Source organism: Harpia harpyja, chromosome 5 (genome assembly GCF_026419915.1).
Source record: "Harpia harpyja isolate bHarHar1 chromosome 5, bHarHar1 primary haplotype, whole genome shotgun sequence".
Classification (NCBI taxonomy): domain Eukaryota; kingdom Metazoa; phylum Chordata; class Aves; order Accipitriformes; family Accipitridae; genus Harpia; species Harpia harpyja.
This window is the reverse complement of record NC_068944.1, coordinates 20,699,396-20,726,288: the sequence shown is the minus strand read 5'-3', so window position 1 is coordinate 20,726,288 and position 26,893 is coordinate 20,699,396. Positions and strand designations below refer to the sequence as shown.

Sequence of the window (26,893 nt, the reverse complement as noted above, 5' to 3'; positions counted from 1 at the left end):
AACTTTCTCTACTTTTAGAGAAAGAATAACAAAAGGCCTTCAACCCCTTCTCTGTCAGAACATCAACAGACTAGGGATTTGTATAATTTCTTATTATACAAATTCCCTTTTTTGCTTCTCTTCAAGTTCAGTGATTTACAATTCTATTGCAAAGGACAGTGATAAAACTGGCTGATGCTTTACTTGGAGAAGATCCCTAACAGAAAAGTTTTAAAAACATGTTTGTAAGTATTTTAAAGCACTTATGTGGGTGATGGTTTGCTGGTATCCAGACGTAGGTGAAATAAGAGCCCCCCAAATAAATGATGATTTTTCTTGCAAAATGAGTAAGACTAAATAAACAACTTTCCAAAATGGCTATATTTGTCAGAAAGAACATTTTGACTATTAATAAAACCCTATTTTATTCATACATGTAAACAAAAAAACCCTCAAAACTACCATTTTAATTTTGGAAAAAAAACTGCTGAAGAGTTAATTCTCTGTATTATTCCATTCATCTAGATCAGTAACTTTTATAATACACTTCCTGGTAACATTTGCCCTGAGAAAATCTTGAGAAAGAAAACACATGAACCAGTAGTATGTTTTTATTAAATACCTCTTAAAATACTCATCCTAATAAAATACACTGGATGTTGCTGTATGAAATTTGCATACACACAATGCTTACAGCAAACTCTAGACAGCATCAGGAATTACAAAAAATAAGGCAAGCCCCAGAAAGTGTGCATCCTCACTACCTACTCTCAGGCCATTACAGAGACAACTGTGTTTACATTTTTAGGCTATTCCTCACAGTGTTGCCAGGACACCTGTTAGGCCAGTCCCCTGTTTCTCCCACTCCCCACCCTTGCTGTTCCCTTGACTTGACTTCACAGTGAAATTCTGATGATGTAAATGGAGACAGCGTCACTGGGCAGCAGTTTTCCCCCCAAGAAGATTCTGAACTACCATAATGTTTCCAATAATTTAACGTTGCAAGAATCCAAAGCATGCTAATGACCTGTAGCAATGCTTACCATGTCTTCTATCTTGGTCAAGAATGATGACACATCACCCTCCAGCTAAAAAGTCACAGCTACTGTAACATATTCTTTCTCTCCATTCATTTTAAGAAACTCAGGCAGAAGAAAAGATAACATGAATTGTCAAATACAGGAAGAACAACTCCTTCATGATAAGCTAAGTTTTTTCTATTCATGTCTATGATTCTTTTTATCACTTAATTGCAAGTTTAAAGTATGAAGGTATTCCATCATTCACTAGTTCAAAACAATAAACCTTCATCTTTCAAGTACTTCTTTATAGCTGAAAAAGAGACTGAAGAAAGCAATGTTATTTCACAAAAGCACGTTTTTTATTATTATTATTTCATCTTACTGAAAGAACTGTATCATGAGAAAAAAATATTCAGGCAAACTTTTCAACAAAATAGATTTAAAATGACTGCTTTCATTTGTACATGGTACAGATAGACAGGTGTGACTACAAAATAGTTTAATCCCTCTAGACTGAGGTTAGTGAGAGAAACATGAATAGTCAAATTCTTTTTTGTGTGTGCATATACATATATGCATTAAAAAAAAAATTCAAGGAGTTAAAACCCACATCGTTATAAATACCAAAAGCTGATCATTAACTACTCATACTCATACACTTTATTCTTGTACTTAGTACCATTACCAATGGAGCCCTAACTGGGTCATAGTAACTGCTACGTAACTGTCAACATATTAGAACTCTTACTTAGAAAAATGGACCATGTTCTGAACTCAGAACATCCTAGTTTTGCCTTTGTGGACACATCTTCCCTTCTTCAGTGACATTTCATGGTGGGGGGGAAATAGAAGTTCTAAGAATTATGTTTTGGAATAAATATTCACAGCAAACTGCTAAATGGGAACATGGCTGCTGCCAACTGCTCAACTGGTAGCCCTGTACCACTTGCTAGTTCATGTCATTTCATTCTTCTTTATTCATTTAGTCATTAAATCCATAATAACCTTTCATGTTTCCTTTACTGGACTGAACATTCAGGAAGTAAGTAGCCCTAGAGAACAGTGCAAAAGGAGGGACACACAACTACATTTAACAGCTTTATTTTGGTATCTAAGAGAAGACTGAAAAGATTACTTTTTTTTTTAATACATAAATTATGCAACATAGGCCCCAATGTACTTACAAGAGCAGGGCAATGAAACTTGGAAGAGAAGTGTCCCATACATACTGTTTTGTTGGGCAGCCCTTCTAAGAAGTTAGGATTTCATCCATGGCAGCCCATGCACTGAAGAGAGAGCATGAGGGGTTTTCTTTCCCCAAATACCATTTTTACAATAGAAGGCTAAGCTCAAAAACTAGAAGGTAATAAAGTTAAAAAACAAAACCAGAAACTAAAACAAAAAACCCAGCACCTAAAGAACAACTACACCCCTGCAACCTAGCAGCCATTTAATTATTTGTTGAACTTAGATGATGGAAAACTCATTACCATATCCTTAAGGTTTCCCTAGTCTAAACTACAAGATACAGTACTACATTCTGAAAACCAGTATAATCAATACTTTCAAATCAAAGGAAAACAGTCAGAACAGCAACGATGAGCATGGCTGTACCATTCAAGCAGAAATAAAGAAAAATAAACTTAAAACATAGTGTTGAAACGTCTACTAGTTAGCCTTGCTTACATGAATTAAAAAAAAAGAAAAGGTTTCAGATTTTATACATCTTTTTTCAGCCAGGTACATTTAATTGCAACCAGTAGGCACTCCACCAAAACGCAGTATTTGCAATCCCCATCTCTTTAACTGAGAGAGATTACTTTGGCCTCAGTATTGCTATATTACAATTTTCCTGCTTCAAAACATGCAGTTCATACATTTTACAGTTTTACTGCCATAGTCGATGCATTCTGGCCCAATACACTCACAGCAGGCGTTGTGAAACCATCGGTATTTGGAAGCTCCCATGGACTCGCAAGAGATCTTGCACTGATGTATTGACATGCAGTCATCAAAATACACCACAGTACACATGTGTTCTAAACCAAGAGGGGGGAAAAAATTTGGTTTAAAAGGTCTTAAAATATTTTTAAAGGTTAGTTAAAAATCAATTAAATGTGCAGCTTTTGAAGTAGGATTGCAAATCATCATGACTATGAGGCATAAGAGAAAAAAAAAGGTGATAGTGAAAATAGAGAGAAGAGGCAGAGAGACAAGGTACAATCTATCAACTTCAAGTTTTCAGTGTCTACAACTCAACCTGTTGTCTGCTCTCCTTCTGGATTAATTTATTTCTATAGTCATGGGCAAGAATGTTTTTGGGTTTTGTCCCCCAGTTATGAAGGATACCTTCTAAAGTGTAAGGATGGGCTATGCCAAAATAACAAGCAGGCATGTGGCCTCTGAAGGTAATATCAAGATACCACTTTCACAGTTGCCAGCAGTTACTACATGCTATCATGAAAAACTTCAGGTTTAGAGAAGTTATTTAAAAAACACTAAACCCCACTTATTTCAGTGTAAATGTTTCCTCCTCCGCCCCTGTTATGGGTTTGTGTGGTGCGGTTTTTTTTGGTAGTGGGGGAGGGGGCTGCAGGGGTGGCTCCTGTGAGAAGCTGCTGGAAGCTTCCCCGGCTCCAAGTCAGACCCGACTCTGGCCCAGGCCGACCCCATCAGTGTCGGTGGTAGCGCCTCTGGGAGAACAGATTTAAGAAGGGGAACCTGCAGTGAGTGGGGGGAGTGGGATGTGAGAGGAACCCCTCTGCAGACACCGAGGTCAGTGAGGAGGAAGGAGGGGAGGAGGGGATGCCCCTGCAGCCCGTGGTGAGGCGGCAGGCTGTCCCCCCCCAGCCCATGGAGGGGAGCGGGGGAGCGGAGGCCCCCCAAGATGGCCGTGACTCCATGGGAAAGCCTGCGCTGGAGCACTCTGTGACTGAAGGGCTGCAGCCCGTGGAAAGGACCCACGCCAGGGAAGTTTGGGAAGAACTGAAGCCCGCGGAAAGGACCCACGCCAGGGAAGTTCGTGGAGGACTGTCTCCCGTGGGAGGGACCCCCCGGTGGAGCAGGGGCCGAGTGCGGAGTCCTCCTCCCCCTGAGGAGGAAGGAGCGGCAGAGACCAGGTGTGGCGAGCTGACCCCAACCCCCATCCCCTGTTCCCCTGCGCCGCCGGGGGGAGGAGGTGGAGAGAACCGGGAGTGGGGTTGAGGCGGGAAGGAGGGAGGGCTGGGGGGAAGGTGTTCTGAGGTTTGGTTTTACTCCTCAGTGTCCTTGTTTTGTTTTGATTGGTAGTAAATGAATTGATTTTGTTTCTTCCCCAAGTTGAGCCTGTCTTTTGCCCATGACCATCAGTGGTGAGTGATCCCTCCCTGTCCTTAATCTCGACCCAGGAGCCTGCCTTTATATTTTCTCCTCATCCTGCCGTGGCCGGGGGGGTGGGGGGAGTGAGCGAGTGGCTGCGTGGTACTTTGTTACCAGCTGGGCTGAAACCACAACAGTCCTTTGTTTCCACCCATCGCCTCTGCAGATCACATTATTTAAGAATTATCACTAAAATCACAAACTTCACTCACATCACAAAAAAAACCCTTCCCCATAACAAAATTAACATAATCAGCATCACAATACCAAACAAAAGCGGACAATATACACACAATCGTTCCTCCACCACAATTACAAAAACCAAAATTCCCAGGGGTATTTCACTAACATTGTTCAGTCCGTGTTTTGCCCGTTACCTCTCCCAATTACTATCCTTATATCTCAAATTATCTCTCTGTCTCCTGTCTGGCTTGCCAAAAATGACTGTAGTTACCTCAACCCCCTTCTTGCCCTGTGTTTGGTGCCACAAAGGACTGTCATGGTTTAAGCCCAGCCGGTAACAGAGCACCACACAGCCACTCGCTCACTCGCCCCCGGCCACGGTGGGATGAGGAGAAAATATAAAGGCAGGTTCCTGGGTCGAGACAAGGACAGGGAGGGATCACTCACCACTGACAGTCACGGGCCAAAGACAGGCTCAACTTGGGGAAGAAACAAAATCAGTTTCATTTACTACCAATCAAAACAAAACAAGGACACTGAGAAGTAAAACCAAACCTCAGAACACCTTCCCCCCAGCCCTCCCTCCTTCCCGCCTCAACCCCACTCCCGGTTCTCTCCACCTCCTCCCCCCGGCGGCGCAGGGGAACAGGGGATGGGGGTAGGGGTCAGCTCGCCACACCTGGTCTCTGCCGCTCCTTCCTCCTCAGGGGGAGGAGGACTCCGCACTCGGCCCCTGCTCCACCGGGGGGTCCCTCCCACGGGAGACAGTCCTCCACGAACTTCCCTGGCGTGGGTCCCTTGCGCGGGCTGCAGCCCTTCAGTCACAGACTGCTCCAGCGCGGGCTTTCCCGTGGAGTCACAGCCATCTTGGGGGGCACCCACCTGCTCCAGTGTGGGCTCCTCCCCGGGCTGCAGGTGGGCATCTGCTCCCCCCGCTCCCCTCCATGGGCTGGGGGGGGACAGCCTGCTGTCTTGTCTCACCACGGGCTGCAGGGGCATCCACCGCCTCAGGCGCCCCTCCTCCCCTTCCTCCTCCTCACTGACCTCGGTGTCTGCAGAGGGGTTCCTCTCACATTCCAATCCCCCCACTCACTGCAGGTTCCCCTTCTTAAATCTGTTCTCCCAGAGGCACTACCACTGCCACGGATGGGGTCAGCCTGGGCCAGAGTTGGGTCCGACTTGGAGCCAGGGAAGCTTCTAGCAGCTTCTCACAGGAGCCACCCCTGCGGCCCCCTCCCCCGCTACCAAAAAAACCCACGCCACACAAACCCATAACACCCCCCCAACCCCACAATATTCTTCAGCCACATTAAATGACAGAGCTAGAGAATCACATTTTCCTCAACTTGGAACTTTACACTTTTTTTCGTCTTTTTTTAGCAATACGACCAGCTTTACTATTGATTAAGAAACCCCTTCTGCCTAAGTGTTGACTTTATTCTTCTAACATCCATGCAATTATGTGGAATGCCATGAAGTCTGGCATTGCAGCCTCAAACTGGAGCTGAGGTATTCACCACAACTATAAAACAAAAACATCCCTCCCTAATCTACTTCCAATTCTCTAAGCTGACAGATTCTACCAACTTTTTTCTGCATTGACCGGGTGATTACACTGTAACTTCATTCGTCCTCCAAAGGACCTCGATTGCATCACATTTACCCCCAGTGTAGCTTGGCACACTTTGGGATAAAGCACAACTAAAAGCTGTCTGCAAACATGAATGTCTCACTCACACACATCAGACAGATTTGTGAGCGGGAGATGTCAAAGGGCTTTCTAGCCTATTACTACTTACAGTGCATGGATACCGGAGAAACATCCTGACCTACATTCCAACATGGATTACAAAAATGTAATACAAACATAAATGGTAAATCAAGACAGTGGGTTTTTTTTTTAATTGGAGACAGGGAGAAGGGCAAGTAACCAAAGGACTCTCAGAGCAGTGTAGTTGTTAACCACAGCATTTATTCAGTCTCTTATCTGCGAGCAAGTCTTGAGAGGCTGAAGTGCACCAGAACCTCCTGTTCAAAATATTGGTGCCCCATAGTTTAGCAGCCTCAGTAGTATGCAGATCTCATGGCAAGCTCTTAAGGTGAGGTCCAAAGGTGAGCTGAGGCCAGCAAGGGTCTCTATCACCTTACAAGTCATCAGATCTATGCAGCCGGTCTCCCCAGTAGATGACTTCTGTGGTGCCTGTGCTTTTGGGCACGTGACAAGGGACAACAGAACATACAGGAGAGCACAATGTACCCAACAGCTTTTCTGTGGCCCCTCCTCCTCGACATCTGGAAACCCTGCCTACCCTTTTAAGAATTACCATTTGTTAAAACATGTATGAGGGAACCCTGACCACTGTCAAACTATTTTACTACTACCTAAACAGCTGCAAGAGGGTGACAAGACATGCTGCCAGCCCACTGAAAGCAAGTGAGTATTCACTGCCTTGTTTAGGCTCTGAACTGATGTACACATCTTGCAGACATCACACAGAGTGCAACAGGCAATAAGGATCTTGGGGAGGAAGTGCAGACCCATAGCTGAAGCAGTTTTCTGCTCCCAGAAAAGCTGTGCTGTGTTTAATAAAGCTGCGCTGCGTTTAATAAAGCTGCAGTTGTCCAAGAAATTGGAGTACCTAAAGTACTGCTGGGAATGTCAACAAAGTACACTGAGGCTGTGTAAGTCCTGTCCCATTCTTGGCACTTCTATTTCTATGACCCCTTATAATAAAGCCTGAGGCACAGCAATCAGAGGAAGAGAGTTCTCAGAGGTTTTGTCCTCTGCCTAAAACCAACCAACATATCTACAGCTTCAGTAAGGGCACTTTATTCACAGAGGGGAGGAGGAAAGAGCAAAACAGAAGCATATGCTATGGTGCCACATGCAAAGAGTGACCAGCCAGGTATACACCTGAAGTGCTCAGCCAAAGCTGAAAAGTGGTAGGGAGATGCAGCCACCACATCCTCAAAGGCAAGAATCCACCCGTCTGCTTATGGAGAACGTAAAAGGACTTGGCAACATTTCATCACCAGCCACAAAATTGACAGGGTCCCAAGAAGGAGCACACACCATCCATTCCCAGGAGGCCCAGACATTCCCAGGTATCTGTCCCCCTCACTACTCGCAGGAGGTTTTCAGTGGAAGGGTAGGGTGTGAGAAAGTAGAAGTTAGTCTCCAGGCAGCATTCCTCATGCAATCTAAGCACCAGTGAGTGTCTAGTCAGTCATCCAGTTCAGTGCTGGCAGGCAAGCACAGGAACCTTACAGAAGCCTCTCTAAGACATTCATACTTTTTGTACCTTCTTGCTTAATCCTAGTTCACTCCTTTGACACCTTTTTAGTAGTTTTCTTCTCAAGTTTGACCTTAAATGCAATAGGTAGGGTCAGTCTTCGAAGGTGTCAGCTGGAGGCACAGAGCCTCTGCCTCAAAACAGGCAATCCTGGCTAATCCAGAAAGATTTCTTGCTGCAAAATTGGCTTTTGAGATGTCATCTCCACCTGACTGACCTAGTCTCTGGATCAGCTTGAGAAATCAAAATGACTTATGGCTCTCTAGATAGTAGTGGAACAACTCTGTAAAGAAACTGGAGTCCTCTCCAAAGGGTTGCCAGAAGTGCTCACTGCTATCATGTTGATCACTTGTAACACGCAAAGGAAAGCCTACAGTAGGTCAGGAAAGCTTGTCAGGAAAGTTGTGCACACTCTTGAGGTGGGCTAGCTGCTCCCAGCAGTTGCACGCTGTCTTCACGCCAGAGGATGATCAGTCCCCTCTGTATAAGGAGACATATGTGTTCACCTTCATGTTAACCTCATCTGTGACAGCCTCATCTGTGTTAGTACAAGTTCAGAAGTCCTGGAGAAGCCCAGTTCATCAGCTAATGCCTGCTGAAACTTGAAATAAACCTCTTGTGGAAGAAGAGCCTGTGATTTCTAGAACATAAAGATCAACAACACTGAACTGAGAGACTAAAGACATCTCTTGGGGGGAAGGAGGCCAGAGGATGAGCAGCACCAGGCCCATAACCCTGGCAAAACCAGATGACAGCAGTCAGGTCCTGTGAGACTGGAGAGACTGGTCTCCTCAGGCACTCTCCCAGGACTAAAATGGGAACCAAAGCCAGACCTCAACCTTATTAAGGTGGCAGCAACAACCAAGGACATTAATCTTGACTGACTGGAGAGTGGAGAAGAAAGTTTATTTCCACCTGCACACAAGCCAAAAGGATTAGGTCCTAGAGGACAAGTCCAGAAATGCTGGTCTGGGGAGAGGAGAGACTGTACACAGCAGGCCAGCGCCAGCAGTAGATCTGGCTGGTTCCCAGTAGCTCTTGTAAGCAGCTGGAGGACATGCTCCATGTATGTGCTACCGAACTGTTTCTGAAGTCGTGCTCACTCAGAGACTTGCCAGATCTGAATGAGTCAGATTGGCCAGGGTGCACTTTGTTCATCACAGGACACTCCTGGTCACCGCCTCAGCAGTGTCTGCATGCCCATGTAGAGGCTGAATTACTGAAAGCAGCAGAGTTCCTCGCCTCAAGCATTAAATCCCTCTTTATAGGCTGCAAAAACAAGAGTTACACAGGGGGAAAAAAATACATACCTACAGACTCAGTTGGGATCCGGGGATCCGGGAGAGCACTTAAATTGTTTCACATACCTGATTATATAGTCATCACTTGGCTCCCTCAGTATAGATAAAAAGGATGTTACTTAGTGCAGTAACAGCTCTTTCATTTGCATTTTGCCAATTTTCACACAGTAAGGACTACAGACTACAGGTGCGGGGAAGGAGAAGGATGCAGCAGTGTTCTTTTTTTTCCAGAACATGAGTTTCTCACCTCTCCCCCCCTCCAATTCATACTCAACAAAGGTTGTGTAGGAGAAACAACAATCAAGTCTAAATTCAAAATGACCAGAAGAAATGGACTCATGTTTCTATCAGGCTTTGCTATGATACTGTCTGTGCTGCAAGTCAGATCTGTATTGGTGCACTATGGAGGAATTTAGAGACTTGGAGACGATAAAACAATTCAGTTCTTGTAAGTTAAGGAAAAATGCCTATCTACAACATGAAAAAACTTTGCTGGTTAATGACAATTCCCTGTATGCCACCTTTGAAGTTAAAGGTGCTATTTAAGTTCAGTTGTCTGCTGGTCTGTTTATCAGTAGCTCTAAAAATACTTTAAAAAGGTAACTGTCCATCCAGCAGCCATACCATTTTATGCCAATCAGAACTTATAAAAAGAAACATTTAAAAAAAAAAAAAAAATCTTCCTAGAGAACCTACAGAGGTAGATGCCACTTTACTGGATTTCTAGCTCTCCTCTACCTGGCTGACACTGGAGGGGAGTGGAAATGCAGAGTGGATGCCATCCCCTGTGTCACCTAGCAGTTTAAGTCAGAAACCCTTAACTACAACACAGATTTTGTTCCATCAGTTGCCAAAAGATTATCTAGTTCCCCTCTCTCTCTCTCATCAAGGTCCTGTCATCATCTGAAACAACTAAGCTTAAACATCTGAACTAGCAGTTCAGAGCTCTGAGGGTATCAGCTAAAAGTAAAGCAAAAAGAATAAAGTATAAATGTAGCTCTAGATTAATAATCATCACAATTCCCTCTGAAGTAGCGGCTCAAATGCCAGAAACTAATGAACACAAAGAACTACAGCAGCTCCAGCAGTGCGCACATACTTTGGCAGCTAAAACGTTAAAAAGTCAATTCACAGGAGGAAAGGGAAGACACTCATTAAGATAATAACTGGGAAGTTCAAGGTCTGGCGCCTGGGCTCGCAGTAGGCTGGGGCAAGAAAGGAATGCTTCATATCCCACCGAACCACACCTCCTCCCAGATCTACAGCCACCCTCCCAGGGCTGATGGCTTCACGCCACTCAAGCACAAAGCTTGTGGATTCCTGTGGCTGGTGCTGCTTTACCTGGCACTCACCCAGAACTGCACTGAGCAAGCCTGGCACCCTGGACCAGCTTAATGGCGATCCCTGCATGAACATGCGTTGAAATTAAAATCAGAACTGTGTTACATGACATGACAAGGGGTATTCGTAGGCAGAGCCTTTCCAAATTTTGGGAGGTATTCCAGAAGACAGCACAGAGACTACTGTGCCCTTACCAAAATCTACCTCTCATTGGCCCCTCTCCTTTTACAGGCAACACAATAGGCTGCTCCCAGCATACCATGTTGGAGTGAAGCATGCAAGATGCCACAGAAAAACCACAAATTGGACAAGGCACAGCACTGTAAAGAAAACATAAAGCATCTGTGTTCCTGCTCACAGGAATATTCTTTCAAATCCCTGAATGTCACACCCTTGAAGACAACTGCTTAGCAAGTCACCTTAAGGACGCCTCCATTTGCAAGATCTGCCCTTAAGCCTAGTAGCACATCTGGGGAGAAGGAAAGGGTAAAGAGATGGTCTTCAGTTTCTTCCACTGCAGGCTATGCTTGTATTTACTGCAACTGAGCACGCACATATACACACACACAGACCCACCCTCTCCTTCAGTGGTTCTTCCAACACATGCCAGCTTGTTAAACCACACTGACTTGATTGTGTGACTGAACTTTGAATGGGCAGAAGCCATCAGACTCCAGCTGCTTCCTGGGCTCCCTCTCTGTGCCCATGCTCACAAGGCTCTTTAGCCCTTGACCTACTACCCCTCCAGCTTTTGGTTACTGCTTCCCCAATGAACTCATAAAAAAACAACATTAAAAACAATGCCACCCCATGGCTCACACAACATCCAACACAAGAGGTACAATTCCCCAGTTGTCCTTGCTTCCACCATAATAAACATCAACTGACCAAGGCCACCAGCCAACTTTCTTTCCACCTTCTTCTCTTCTCAATTCTTGAATCATCCATGTTTTTATAAGCAAACTTTAATATCACTTCTGAAAAAGCAGAAGACTACAAAGTTATCTACATTGTGACCAAGAAAAGAGAGACTCCTCAACAGGCTTACATATTCAGATACTTAAAGGATAGGATGTTGAAAGTCATCTTCTACATTTTCCAATTCTTCACTGATCACTAAGATGGAAGAGGCATAGCCAACAATTACGAGAACAGCTCTGACATTTATTTCTGTTCTGTCTACTGAAGCCTGAAAACCAGTGACATTTGGTAACTACTTCCAAATACAACTGTTGTTTTTGTACTGTCATCATTCCAGTGAAAGCTCTCTCAACCTAATCTCTAATACTTTCTTAGTAAATGAAATCAAGGAGACTTTTGACTAAGAAAAAATTGCAGAGTTATGCACTTGTCTGTGTTGTTAAACTCAAAACTCCTCCACACCCTTGAGATGCAATTCAAATTCCAAGTTTAATCCAAAACTATCATTAGCCCATCCTGTTGGTATGGTAGTAAAGGACTGTGGCTGCAGTACCTAAGTATAATGGGATATATTCAACATTGTTCTAAGCATAATTTTTTTTTTCCAAGTATAATTTACATCTTTAAATACTGTAGCGTTTGCACACAGGGCTTTTTGTGGCTTGCCATGTAACATGGCTTTCTGCATAATTCTCATAATGGCGAGCAAGCGTTTTAATAATGTCAAAGACATATGAATGAGATGCTTTCTGACCATCTGGTTTCCCAGTTCTGGAATTAATTTATTTTTGTCACGTGAAAAGGAAATTAGAAAAGTTGCCATTACGGTCCCATTTAATCAACAGCTGTCCTACTCAGAAACATAACTAGGTCAAAGTCTCACAACAGTATGGAAAATCAGCATGTCCATCAATTAGGGTATCTTTCAATGATAAGATAAAAGAGCTATCACAACAGCAACATATGGGGTTACGAATATTTCAAGTGTGTGTTGGGAAGGAAGTAAAGCATTAATTACACTAATAAAACAAATCAGATGCTCTTTTCTCCCTGTTAAGCAGCAATTTCACTATGAACTTTTTATGAGATTCTTTTAAGTCTGATGTAATGATTTACAGGGAAAAGTATTTCAGATTTAGTATGGAAACCAAGAAGCAGAGAGTATTTTTCTTATGCCACTACTGTCACTACCTCAAACTTCTCAACTCCCTGCCCACCCCCAGCAAACAATATTCTGAAGTCTGTCCTCTAAACTGAAGGTGAGAATATAAAAGCTTGATATAAATTAAGAGCAACAAGTCCGTAAGTTGAACTCCTGCCCCCAAATTGCTTATTCTTAAGATTGTCTGTCACATATCCCTCCTCAACATAAAGAATGGTCTTGCTAATCTTACTCAGGTTTACTATTAATCGTGGATTTCCTACAAACCATCCTTTTAAAGAGTTCGAGTTATGCCAGCTCAGATGGAAGAAACAAACATCTACTCCACATAAAAATGGTTTACGGCATGTGGCTTTCTCAAACCTCTGAAGCCATGCGTTTCAGTTGCCTACCTCTGCACTGATACACGATTTGGATTCAGTTTTTTGGTCTGTCCTGTCTCCTAAGCTACAGGTACCCGCTTCAAAGTCAAAGAACATACCGTGCCAGTGTGCATGAAATAATGTGAACAAACTGCCTCATGCCACAGAAGGAATTACAGAGATAACAAACTTATGTGGTTCAGCGTCTGCTAAGATCATCAGACACTTTAACACCATCTTCCATGTTCCTCAATACTTTTGCCTCACTCTTTTTGTGTAATGCTCAAAATTAGACTGAACTTTTCACACTTTTTTATGGGAAAAGAAGCAGCGAGCACAGACAACACTGAAGGTGCACCAAGTAGGCTCCTGGAAGAGACAAGAGGAAACACTAGGAATTTAGACACTATACTCATTACCTTTGTCACTAGAGTAAGGTGCGTGGACATTGTTGCTTGGAACAGAGACGTTCTGATGCTGTGGCTGGTTCACGGTTTCTAAAAAGGAAACGAGGTTCTCATGGTGCGACAGTTCTTCTGCCACAGGGAAAGAAACGATATTCCAGTTCAGCTGAGTATCCCCTTCTGTCAGTGCCCGGAAAAGGGAAGGAATAGGTTCATGCAACTCCTCGACAGTACTCTTGGATGTTGGAGGTGTGTCACTGTAATTGCGAGGATTGCACATACCTGCAGAGGAATGAAACAGTAAGTTACACAAAACTCCCTAAACTCTTCCCCTTGAAACAGGTGAAAATATTTAGAAAATTAAAATTGCCTTTTTTTTTTTTTTGCTAAGCAGAACAGAGCCCTTTTATGTATATATCCCACTCTTTGCTCAATAGCAGAAATGCTACCAAATACAGCAGGATAAGCTTTCCATAACAGCAGCTTTCAGATCTCTGCAGACTTCCACAAAACACACCTGCAACTTTTGAGAACCAAGTGAAAAGAAAAACCTCATCTACATGGCACTTTCCTTCCCTTTTTATGCTACCATTACAGTTTAGAATATGAAGAGTTCAACAAAAGGTTTGTTTCCCCTGGGAAAAGAGACAAAGCACAGCATAACCGATACTAGCATAAATCTGGAATGAAAGCTTTTGACTGAAGAAGGCAGTACCTTGACAAGTCCTGAGGTACATGAAACTGTTGATCACAATTCAAGTATTCGATCTCACCCGCTGCAGCAGTGCACTAGATCTTTTTAGTCATCTGCCAGGGGTGCAAAGATCAGTATCAGGAGGGAGAAAGAGTCTGAATTACTTTACCTGCTTACAGGCAGCTCAGATGAACCTCATTTTGCTACTTAGTTGGAGGGGTCACTACAGGCAAAATGCTTATTTCCAGGTTACCTCTTCTTTATTTTTCAATGTCTTTCGTGGTATCTTTTTTGAAGCCTTGTAATCCTCTTGGCTACTTCCTACAAAATGCTTTTGTGATGTGCAATGCAGTGCCAGTTTGTCATTAACCATTTAAACACTAACATTTATTACCAGCAATGAAACTGGAGGGTACCTTGATTTAATCCAAACATTGAAACAAAAAAGATTAAAAAGAAAAGTTGTACCTGCATAGGTATTTAAACTCAGAAGCCATAAAACACTATTAGAAATCACCTGGCAAGAGACAGACAAATCCGTTTTCCTCGTGTATATCTGGATATCATTTTGGGTAGTTTCACAGATACAGTTTTAGACAGCTACAGCTGCAAAGCACACCAGTCCTTAAAGTCTCTTGTATCAAAGCAGTACCGAACATAAATGTTCAAAGTCTACCTGCCCCACACAACTAGAGAAGCATCTCCTGCCCTGCAGATACATTAGGACTCCAGCTTCAGAAATCGTGTTCAACTAGAACCCTATACAAAATGACAATCTTTTCAATCTAGGTAGATGGATTTCCACAATGAACAAACCAGAGCAAAGTTCGCTCATGATGATCAGCATGCGATCTGGCAGATCTTAAGCAAGTGGTTAGCATTACCAGCATTTAGTAACAAAAATAACACAAGATGGTCTGCTCCTATAAAAAGGTGAGCCAAATGTTGAATAGAAAAAAAAAATAAGCCACTCCTCCAAACATCAGGTCATGCTAAAAAGTAATTCCACTTATGCAAACTTTCTACCGTAAACAATTATTTTCCTACTCCTCTCAGCTAGGTTTGTTCTTCACAGATGTTCCTAGACTCACTCCTTTAATCAAAAATTTCTGTCCTTGCATTATCACCTTTTAGTAAGCACTTTGAATATTCACTCTACAATTGTAATAAAAGATGCTGTCGTGGTTTAAAACCAGCCAGCAACTAAGCACCACACAGTTGCTCACTCGCTTTCCCCCCACCCAGTGGGGTGGGGAAGAGAATTGGGAAAAAAAAAAGTAAAACTCGTGGGTTGAGATAAGAACAGTGTAAGAGAACAGAAAAGAAGAAAATAATAACAACAACAATAATAAAATTACAATAATAATAATAATAAAAGGATTGGAATATACAAAACAAGTGATGCACAATGCAATTGCTCACCGCTCGCTGACCGATGCCCAGTTAGTTCCCGAGCAGCGATCCACCTCCCCCCCCGCCCCGCCAAACTCCACCCAGTTTATATACTAGGTATGATGTCACATGGTATGGAAAACCCCATTGGCCAGTTTGGGTCAACTGTCCCAGCTGTGTCCCCTCCCAAATTCTTGTGCCCCTCCAGCTTTCTTGCTGGCTAGGCATGAGAAACTGAAAAATCCTTGACTTTAGACTAAACACTACTTAGCAACAACTGAAAACATCAGTGTGTTATCAACATTCTTCTCATACTAAACCCAAAACATAACACTATACCAGCTACTAGAAAGAAAATTAACTCTACCCCAGACAAAACCAGGACAGATGCCCACCTAAAATTTAATTAGGAAGATACCAAACCAGCTAAGAGTTTTGTACAGAGACATCAAGAGACATATACTTTAGTTGATGTCATTGTATTAATGCTGTGAAATTGAAACCAGTAAGCCTTTTGAGAGGCCCCCTGTCAGGTTGGATTCACAAAATAAATCTCACTGATAAGAAGGACATACAGGAAAAAAATAACATCAAGATTGTTCATCATATCATTGCAGAATGTTTACAGTTTGTGTACCTATCAATCTCATAAGAAAATAATATCTTAAGATGGTACCAAGAAACCATTGCTCATAGTTTAATGGGTAACTGATCATTCCACAAAGATCCTTCCTTATTTTAAAAAGTATTTTAATTATAATAATTATATTTATATATAATAAATATTATAAAATTGTAGCTTTGGTTAAAACAAAAATAAAAAAGCTTAACTTATGAGCAACTGGTAAGGCACAAACATGTCTACACTACTGCTTTGGAGTGGATGAGAAGATGCAGAAATGGGCTATTGAAATGATGGAAGCAGACAAGCCTTTACATGAGGGACTAGAAGAGCTTAACTCACAGAGCTTAGAAAAATAGGGGAAATAGGAACCTGTTGCTGTTCTCCCTCCTCCAGTGTCTTTTTCCCTGTCAGAGAAGGGAGAGAACACCCACACAAAACACAGGGCATCACCTGAGCATCAGTAAAGTTAGTGCTGGAGGGCAGGAGGTAATTCCTGACCTCAGAACAGACATGACCTGAAAGACATGACAACCTACCTTCTTTTACATTAGACATGATCAGCTTATAAAGAGACTTAAGTATCACCTCAAGTATCCACAAAGAACTGTCTCCAATAAGCTGGGTATGGCATGCACTCCTGTTTCCTCATTTGAATAAGGCTATGGCAAGGACGACCCTACACTGAAGAGAATAGGACCATATCATAGAACCAAGAAGATCTGAGGCACCCGCAGAACCATCAAGAGATGTTTTAGTTTACTCAGTACTAGAAAACTGAACCTGAAACCTCATTAACTTCAGCATAACAGTGAGTAACCTGCAGATTTAGAAAAAAACCTGTGTGTGGACTTTGCTTTTTTCCTCACAATCCCAAAAGGTAGGTTCTTCCTCTCCCTAGAGGAGATAGGCACACTATGCCTTGCTTTCTACAGCAGATAATGGTTCTGAACTAGGGAAGTAACCTACTATATTATTCCTCACCCCTATGACTGAATATGACAACAGTGCAGTTTAGTATTACATTACAAAAAACAAGATGACATTGGAAGGGCAAAGGGGATGGGGAAAAAAGGAGAGAGGTTTTGGTTTGGGGTTTGGTTTTTTTTTTCACTTGTCAAGGATCCCAAGATCAAATAGAAAAAACAAACTCTAGGGCCTCTTTCTAAATGTATACCCTCCACAAGTGCAGGGGCTGAGAATACTTTATGCCATTGGGAAGAATCACACATGCGCAAGACCACGCCACTCCACTGCTCACTGAAAGACAGTAAAGCAAAGATAAGCTAGCCAGAACCAAGCAAAAAGCAGGATAACAGAAAGCATATTCACATCATGATGGAACAGAAGAAGCAATGGACTGCACTGAAAAGGAGCATTTTGACACTAATCATCTTCATGATTTCAGAGAAGACCCAGCCAGCCAGAGAAGCTGAGAGCCGGTACAACACTCAAGATGCATTCCTTTCATGGAAGCTAGAAGGATTTTAAATGGCAGCAGAGGGAGACTTCCAGCAACCACAGAGGATGAAACTTTCAATACATTTAAAACAAGAGACAGAACTAGAACACATCCTCCTTAAGCAGAGGCAGCACTCACTTGCAAATATCTGGGCACTCTGAACACTACCTTTCAGTAGTAATGCTGTCGTTAAGACTATCATCTAATCCTACAGTAAGAACTTGTGTGCCTCTTTCTTACCCTCCACAAAGAGCTCTTTTTGCAAATAAGAGAGTGATAAAAACATTGGGCCATGCATGTTTACTACTAATCCCAAGGATTCACAAGGGAACTCAAACCTAAAATTGTCCCTGTGCAGTACCTGTCAATATACTTTACAGTTAGAAACCTCCATACAGCATCCAACCCCATCAAGCAGGTGCTGCATAGTTTCCTCACGATGACAATTCAAAAAGGAGTTTATGTTTTAGAGACAAAATTAATAGTCAGTTATGACGACATTAACCAAGCAAAATCTGGATTACCGCCACTCCCCACTCCATAGAGCAGATACAGCCTTCAAATGTTTGGTTCTTCACAGTTAATTTATTCAGTACCCACAGAATGAGCTGGAAGATGTTTAAAGCACAGATTCTGGCCCGATATTTTACTTCTATTCTAAGAATGTGAGCTCAGCATGTGGCAGGAGGAAGCAATTTAAAAAAAGAAGAAAACCCCAAAGAAATGCAAACTTACCAACACAGTCACAGCACTCATCCCAAAGTGTGCCCAGGCAGAGCATGCACTCCTTACAGCAGGAACAGTTCCCTTCCCCAGGGCGGCACTGACACAGCTCCTGAAAACAACAGAAACTCATTACACCACAGCAATCCCAGATGTAAAATGCTAACACAGCAGAACAATTCTTCCTCAAGCTGCAACTCAAGTTACGGCATTAAAAAAGCTTAGTACACTAATATAGCAAGTAAACGGTAAAATAGTTCCAGCCAAAGAACCAATCTTAGTTTACAAAAGGATCTTTTGCAAGGTTTTTTTTTTTAAAGGTGAAATTCTAAAGACAAATCTGAAGTCAAGAAGCATTTAAAAAGAGAAAAAATGTTATTCACGGGAAAGGTGTGTGCCTTTCTATGTATGCCTGAATCTACAAGTTCTTTGAATGTTTTTCCCATCACAACAGGAAATTCAAAGAAGGAAGTTTCTTTATATATGAATAGTGCACATATGTTATAATTTAGCTAAAAAAAGGAAGTTACTATAAGCAGCATATGCATACTCAAGAAGATACACATCATCTACAATCACACCTATTCAGGGATTCTAAAAGGAACTTATTTGGTTAAGTCATCTGACCACCAGAATTTTGTGCATCTCTGAATGCTTGTTACACATTGCTCTCCACCTGCAGTATTGGTGACCAGATTATTTTTTCCCCCCAGGTCGAGCTGATTAATTTTTGCTATTACGAAAACAACCCTCCACCTTCTTCCCCCCCAAATCAGCACATTGGGATACTTCCAAGATTTCTGGAGCCTCTAGAAAGTGAAATGGTATACACACGCATTTTTCTTTAACCATTATTAAGCTAAAAAGATGGAAAAGGCATGGAAGCAAGAAGACAAACCTCTCTCTTCGTATTACCTAAACCTGAAGGCGCTGGTTTAGCAGTCCAGCTGGAGACATACACTTGTGGACCTCGCAGCACAGAAATAGATTACATGGATGAAGGAAATCTAAAGACCAGGTGGTCTCTTTCCCTCTAGCTCAAATCCATACTATTAATTCCAGTTTGGCTGAAAGACTGTGGGTACATGGCAAATAATATATGGGCTTGAATCATGCTGTAGTGTAAAATGTGGACAGTCATGAAGTCACATTGGTTGTCCTGTCTAAGAATTTGGTTTTCATGATGTCTGTCTAACTATCACGTTATGCTCAACTGGTGAGAAAACAAAATCCTGTTACTGGAGACACTGACCATGGGATCCTACCCACCCCCAGCTTCACTGGAAGAGCCACTGGCAAATCTCTGCTATGCATCAGACCAGGAAGATGACACCCATCCCCACTCCTTGATCCCATTCTCCACGGACAGGGGAGAGACATACTGCAACATGGGCGGGAGACACACACAGACAGGAGAGAAGGGCAGGAAGATGGTTTGGCATGAAATTCTCCTAACCTGGAGTCACTACCTGAGGCTCCAACTCAGCTAACCACAGCTGGGTCAGGGACACCACAACTTACAGGCACACACAAACATCACCCACAGAGTCTTTCTGTAGCACCTTAGGAAAAAGCCAAGGGGGCAAACCTCCGCTTTTTAAGTAATTCTTTGCCTGATTTTGTTAAACATCAGGTAGAGAAGAAAGGAGGCGTTTTTACAGCAAACATCAGGAGTGCACTTGCTAGGAAAGGCAAGGCACAGAGATGCACCTGATCGTGTATGACCCCCATTCTATCTTTATTTTGCAATGTTGGCAACTGCAAATGCCTGCAGCCTGTTGAGTTGCACAGGGATCACCTCTCTCTTGCACCAACTCACGCGGGCCCACGGGAGACTGAAGAGTGCATTTCAGAGGGTGAGGCCAAGGTGAGGTCTGGCTGGGAACAGGGCTTAAGAATACAGCAAATTAAGCTTCAGGGCTCCCAGTTCTGGACTATAACTGAACAAACCCCCAAACCTGCTGCGGACGTGCTACAATGTATTAATGCAGTATAAATTCATTAATCTGTTATTCTTCCATTCACTTTATCCCAGATCACAAATCTTCTTGAAGCCAGCAAAGAAACCAAATTCACAAACTATCGCATGTTCTACCTAATACTGAGAAATGCCGTTGCCCCTGCTGAGTGATTGAGTGTGAACTCCTGCTCCACATGCATTTCTGCAGTATGCAGTCTTAGTCAGTCCCGATTTTTTATTTACAGAGTGCAAAATTACCAAGATCTTTTACTTTTTCATCCTCAAAGTTTAATAATGTCACCTATTACTATGTTGTTTCCAAGTGAAAGATGAAAAACAGGCTCATTAATGAAATATACAATTTTTTCCACAAGAGGAGACACCACAAACTTAGGAAGATGACTTATGTGAATGAATGACGCATTTCTAAAATATTTATCTTAGCGTTTGATAAACAGATTGTGTCAGCCTTGAGAATAAAAAGCCTGAATAAAACAACTTTAAAAACAACCATAAGTACTGTTACCTTGGCCAGAGAATAGTATTAATACATACTAGCATTAAAAATATCCTATATATTTTTTTCTTCAACAGCAAAACTGGGCAAATAACTTCATACTTATTAAAGACATTGCAACAGCAACAAGCCAGTACATGGGAGAAGGCGATTCTCCATAAACTATTAAATGTAATGTATGAATCAAAGCCAGAAAATTCAAGAAATTTAAGTTGTTTCAGTTTTATAGATTGCACTGTGTGAATCTAAGAGAAGAGTGTTCTCACTGAATTAAATGTAAATTATACATTTGCAACATAATAAAAAAAATGCTGCTTAGTGCTGATAGATGGGAGCGCTAGCTTGGCATAGCATCACTACACCTACCAGTCTTTTAACAACTTCATTTTTATAGGAAGGGCTTATGAGCAGTGTAATTTTTTATTTTATTTTCTATTTTTATTTTTTACTTACTTTTTTTTTTTTTACTTGGAGGGGGAGGAGGGAAGAAAGAGCAACCTAATTAGTCTTCTGCACAGTTCTCCAGCTCCCTCCTTCTCACAGTTTGACTGTCTCTTCAGGGCAATAACTGTATGTTTTTCCACATATGTGTTTGCACGTACATGGTTTCCTTAACCACTCTTGAGTCCTTCTGCCTGACTCATCCACACTGGACACTTGCACAGGATACATCTTTTTAAAAGAATGCTTACATGAGACATGGGTGAAGCAAGGCAGAATGAGAAATGTTCCTTGTTGATAGCTGGGGGTGGTGAGGCGTCAGTGGAAGAAAATATTACTCATAAGTCAACTTGGCAACTTCCCAAGCTCAACTACTGAAGGTGCATCGGAGAATGTACTTTGCTAGGCAAGAAATAAGCCTCTCAGTCTAAAAATACAGCATTAAATAGGAAGCAGGCATGTTCGTACAATAAAGATACTTCTGCTCCAGAGAGCAAATAAAGATTTTTACAAGGTATTTAACATCTGCATTTTTTCAAAGCTTTCTTGAAATGACAGAGACTATTTTCTCAGTGCAGTGAGAAACAGGACCTGAAGGCATTGGCAACATCTTTGTGAACTGGAAGGGGGAGTGAAAGAAAAAGAGCTAATTTTTTTCCTAGAACAGTTTAATAACAGAAAATCTCCTGGAAGCAAACCAGCCACAACTGTTTTGTTAACCCAACTGCGTTATGTACTACAGCTAAAACATACACACTAAAAGTAATTTTTGAATGCCTAAGCCCTGAAGTTAAGGAGTGGTGCTTATTTCATATGACAGGGCTAAAAAGTCTTGGAAATCCTTTCAAGCTGACAAGTTTGTACACAAGATTAACAGGAGGCAAAGGCAAAGATGAAGAGAGATTTTAGGTGGAACGATACTGCACCAGCCGAGGTAACTGCAGGCATGTAGCGTTCCGGACAGAAAACACTGTATTCTCCGCAAAACAGCCCCTCTTTAGAAGGATCTGAAATCCATGCCTGAACTATAGCACCATTTGTTTCCTACACACAGCAGTAGTTTGAAGAGCTGCTGCAGATGAGACAGCAAAGCTCAGCTTCAGCACAACATAGACATACCACCGAAGCCTGACTACTGCAGGTAGCCTGGGACTCACCTCAAACCTGTTTGCTATCAACAATTGTGGGAACATCCTATCCTAGAGGTTTTTGCCTTTAAGGATTTCCTCCATGTTGCAAGGACACAATATAGTCCTCCACTCTGCCCAGCGAGCATAACTGGCCTTCTCATCTCCTCCACATATGGAAACATCACAACAACCCATGCGCCCAAGTCAACAACACATGTGCTAGAATACAAACATCGTGTGCAACCAGGGCTCGGTGCCCTACCTGAAAAGCAAAGTAACAGTCAGTTATTGACTTCAACGCCCCAGTCCCAGACACATGGGAAGGAGCTACATCCAAAGCCTTCAAGGAAGCTAATTTTGTGGTCCCAGTCTGCCTACATTCCCAAGTCTTATCCACAACTCCTTCAACAACTACAGGAAGCCACAAAGTTTTTTTGTGAAGGCTAAGCTTATGCAGAGAGATGCCTCAAGCTATTTTCTTACAGGTCTTTGCTTACAGAAAGACAAGAAGTAGACTACGAGAGCACCAATGAAGCTAGAGCCTCAAGATGTACAAGGAAAGCTGAATGCATGTGAGTTGTTGATCTCATGCTCTGTTCTGGATCTAACAAAATAAATATTTATGTAGGGACCACCCTTAAGCAAAGCAGCTCCTAAGGAGTGGCAGTAATGACTGTACTGACTTCTAGCCACACTGGCAAAAATATTTATGTTAACCGTATGCTTTTTGAGAGAGCAGGTCTTTTGTCTCATTATGTCTCTAAGACAGGCAGCCTCACTTTCTGCACGCAAATGCAGATGACAAACATTCACATTCTGTTTGCTCCCCCAGTTGTCTCCAGGTGACATTATCTTGGTTTCAAGCCACGGATTTTGCTGAACTAGAACAGTTTTAAAAATAGGTTAGGGAAAAAATATCAGTCATGCGATAGTCAAGCAAACTCACTCACCACAGTATTTTATTTTTAAGTTCAGATTTCTCCAGAAGAGTTTAGAGGGGAAAAAAACCCATGGATATATTCTACTTGTACACCTACCCAAGAAATAACATGCACTTCACATACCAGTGCAGCGCTTCTGCCACAACAGTCCTGAAGTTGTTTGGTTTTTTGTTTTAAAAAAGCCAAGAAGAAAGATGACAACTGCTTCAAGGCAAAGCTTTAGGAGTCTTCATATCCACAATCAGAGTAGGCTGACCTGATCTGTTCCTTCTACAAAGGATGAATACTGACTGGTATGTCAGGCCTGTTTGCAGGAACAGAGCAGCCAGACGGTGAAAAGGAACAACGGCATTCCCCTGTAACTGTACACAATTCACGTGGCCTGGGTTACTTTAGGGTCTTGGAGAATTGCATACAATTCTGATTTTAGGGAAAAGGGATTCCACATCACCTGTACAAAGTAAGAGAGAACACACCTACAACAAGTAAAGCACTACAGGGGTCTGTGCATGCGCAGGGCTGCGTCGCTACAGAGATGCCAACATTATCCAAGTAAAGCACAGTTGTGCGAGGCACCTCCATGCAGTGCTGAACCTCAGCCATCTTATTCCCAGCCAAGGAAGGACTCCAGTAGCATTAGCTCCACTTCTCCTTGGCTGTACTCTATTCATACTAGCTCATAAAAATAAAGTTTAAATGCTAGGTGTCTCAAGCTTGACTCAATAAAAGGTAAGCGATTACTTGAGAAGGAGATGTCTGTGCTTTCATGGATGGTGGACTCCATCAGTGACACAGGAAAAGGAGACAATACATCTTCCCTGTTTTCCCCTTCATCTGGACAAACAGCTTTCCCCTGAATTAACAAATTAGTACCACTGCACTTGCTAATTAAGTGCCTCGTACATACAATGCCACAATAGCATCTTACTTTTTAAGGGTTTCAAGCCTACAGAGGTGATTTGAAAAAATGCAACAGAAAGAACTTGTAAGTGCATCAGTTTGTCACAGTGCACAATGCCCAACGTACCAGTAAAAACACTGGCATTGTCATTGAAAAGGTAAAAGTCAAGAGCCTCTTTTTCTTGCTCCCGTATTTAACAACTCCACAGACCATGGTGGGGCTAGGAGAACCAGCAATTTTTTTTTTTTTAAAGCAATGGCAATGCAGAAGCCAGAAAGAAGACAGTTCAGCCTACAGTCAGTCTTCATTCCACAGGATGGATTTGTGAATCTGACAAGTATTTGTATTTGTAAACCAGACAAATTTTATACGGAAGTAAATGAAATGAAGTAAAGGTGGAAATGCTTCATGCCACTTCTGTATCACTTTTTAGACTGTGATCATACATTTATAGTAAGCATACTAGCACATTACCAGCATATGATATTTCTGCTCTTTACTATTGCATTTCCGATCTACAAAGAGGCAGCAAGAAACAGTTTCTTTTAAAGAAGCTGCAACTGACCACATGAAAGCTCCTTTTTTCAATATGGAGTCAAGAAGCATGTTCAATACACCATTAGTAAATAAATACTTGGTAGTTACCAGACTGCTTGCAATTTTGCTAGAAAAGGCACTTTTGTTCTACTGCACACCGTACCTCTTAACTCCTGCTATAAGATGAGCAACCTGGTCTCAGTCTGATTCTTTCACTACAGACAAGACATACAGTGGGTCAAAAGCAGCATCTGGATTTGAGTTTAACAGCCATTTCCTACCAGTTCAACTTATAACTATTTGGTTTGGGGTTTTTTTAGGTAGACCCGCATGCTTTCAGAGCTTGCTCATCACCATTAGTAGCCATAGGTCCCTCCTGATCAAAAAACTTTTCCAAACGCACCTCATGACTCTAAGACAAGTTAGGTCCCTACTCATGTTAGTTCTCTCACATGGGTTTTTAGGCATCTTTTAATCGACTGTACAAACTTGATATTATGGAGAGCTTCAGGCATCAACTACTGACCCTCTGCCTGGGCCAGGGGATTTAAGAAAGTGGACAGATTGCAAGTTAAGGGGAACATCTCAGGCAGATATGGAAACATTGTAAGCACATTTGAACTTCTGGTATTGCAGATGTCTTTAAAAAAAACAATTGTTGCCCACAGAAACCTTTCTAATAAAATGTCTGTTTTAAATTGCTGCTTGTTCATAATATCACTAATAAAGAAGAAAGAGACTGAAAATTAACAGTGTGACTGGTAGTGGCTTCTAACAATAATCCAGCAATCACAATCCTCGACTTGAAAATGTTTCCATCAAAAAACAAAACATGCCCATATACACGTGCACTTAATATTATCTATAAAATGGTTGTTAATCTGCATTTATATGTGCAGGAGACCAAATTAACAACTTTAAAAAGATACTATTTAACATAAAATAACAGTTATTTTTATCACTGGATCTTTTCAAGACACTGCTTCAGCACTGTTTCTTAAACGCTTAAAAGCAAATAAAGGAAACACAACTCGTACCTGTATCAGGCATTTACTGACATCGCTAGCACAGAGAGCCTTATTGCAGCCTGTTGACGACTGGATCCACAGCAGGAACAGAAGGACAGTGACTGTGGGCGCTGTGATGTACTGCCTCATGTTTCCTGCAGGTGAGCAATTTTCACAAGTACTTAGATGTTATGTAGGCTTTCAATTCAATCACAAAGTTGTTGACTTCTTTTTTTAAAAAACACAGACACCAACATTTAAAAAAAAAGTACCGGAGACTTTGAACGACACGACTTTCAAGAGCCACGCAAGTGACTGAAGTCAACCAGACACGAGCATCTGGTACTTCAAACAGACAGAAGAACTGAGCTTGTTCAAAGCATTCCACCTTTCTCCCTTTGTGAAAACAGAGCTTCTCTGCAGGTGGTATTTGTTACAAATATAGCATGATTAGCAGTGTGCCAGTGAGTTCTTACTTGCGCTTAGCATGCAAACCCAGTCAAAAGAGGACCCTGTTGCCCTAGGCACTGTACCAATATATAATAAAAGGCAGCCCATGTTTGGGCAAGCTCGCAGTGAGCCTGTATTGTTCTCATAAGAGGAAAAAAAATGCTAATGGGGCACTGGGTTCTTTCTTTCTGTATCTAAAAGTGTTCTTCTGCTTTATGAACTCAAACCCCCCCCCCCCCTCAATTAGCAGTATCTTAACATAAAAAAGTAGAAAAGCAAGCCAACATGTAAACAAGGCACGACCTGGACATTTAAAGCCTGCGTCAGATAAGCCTTTCTTACAACGGTTATTAAATGCTTCTTGCTGCCTTGGGCGCACCACCATCTGTACTTACGCAGGATTGGGAGGGACGACCCCCGCCCCCCCCCGCAAGACCCGGGGGCACGCATGGAGAACACGGGATCCTTCCCCTCAGGAAAGGGTCACTGCTTACTCCCCTCGCTACACAGAGCAAAGAAAGTTTCCCTTCAACTAGAGACGGTCCAAACCCACCGGGTGTTGCATTCCGGTAGGCCAGGCGCAGAAGCCAAGGCAAGCAAGATGCTCGGCTGGATGAGCGATCCAGGCGTGTTTTAGCACCGCACTGTTTCGACAGCGGGCCGTGCTCGGCTGTTACATAAAAGGCCCCCGAGAAGCTGAGCCGGAGCGATGCCATTTCCACGAGCACCCCGCTCGGATGCGCTGGCGCCCCGGGCTGACCGCGCACGTCCCCCTTCCCCCGGCTCCCCCC

At 42.5% G+C, this 26,893-nt stretch overlaps 1 protein-coding gene across 3 annotated transcripts in view; it reads right to left on the bottom strand.

The window, feature by feature from the left end:
• Positions 1-574: 574 nt before the first annotated feature.
• The window catches only part of TWSG1 (twisted gastrulation BMP signaling modulator 1), a 29,488-nt gene continuing 3,169 nt past the window's right edge, over positions 575-26,893 (bottom strand). For all 3 annotated transcript variants that reach the window (XM_052787839.1, XM_052787840.1, XM_052787841.1), the window contains exons 2-5: positions 25,683-25,807; positions 18,231-18,330; positions 13,341-13,607; positions 575-3,040 (exon numbers count right to left, since the gene is read on the bottom strand). In XM_052787839.1, the coding sequence (XP_052643799.1) occupies positions 2,859-3,040; positions 13,341-13,607; positions 18,231-18,330; positions 25,683-25,807 (674 nt within the window). In that variant the 3' untranslated portion in view covers positions 575-2,858. The remainder of the gene's footprint in view (positions 3,041-13,340; positions 13,608-18,230; positions 18,331-25,682; positions 25,808-26,893) is intronic.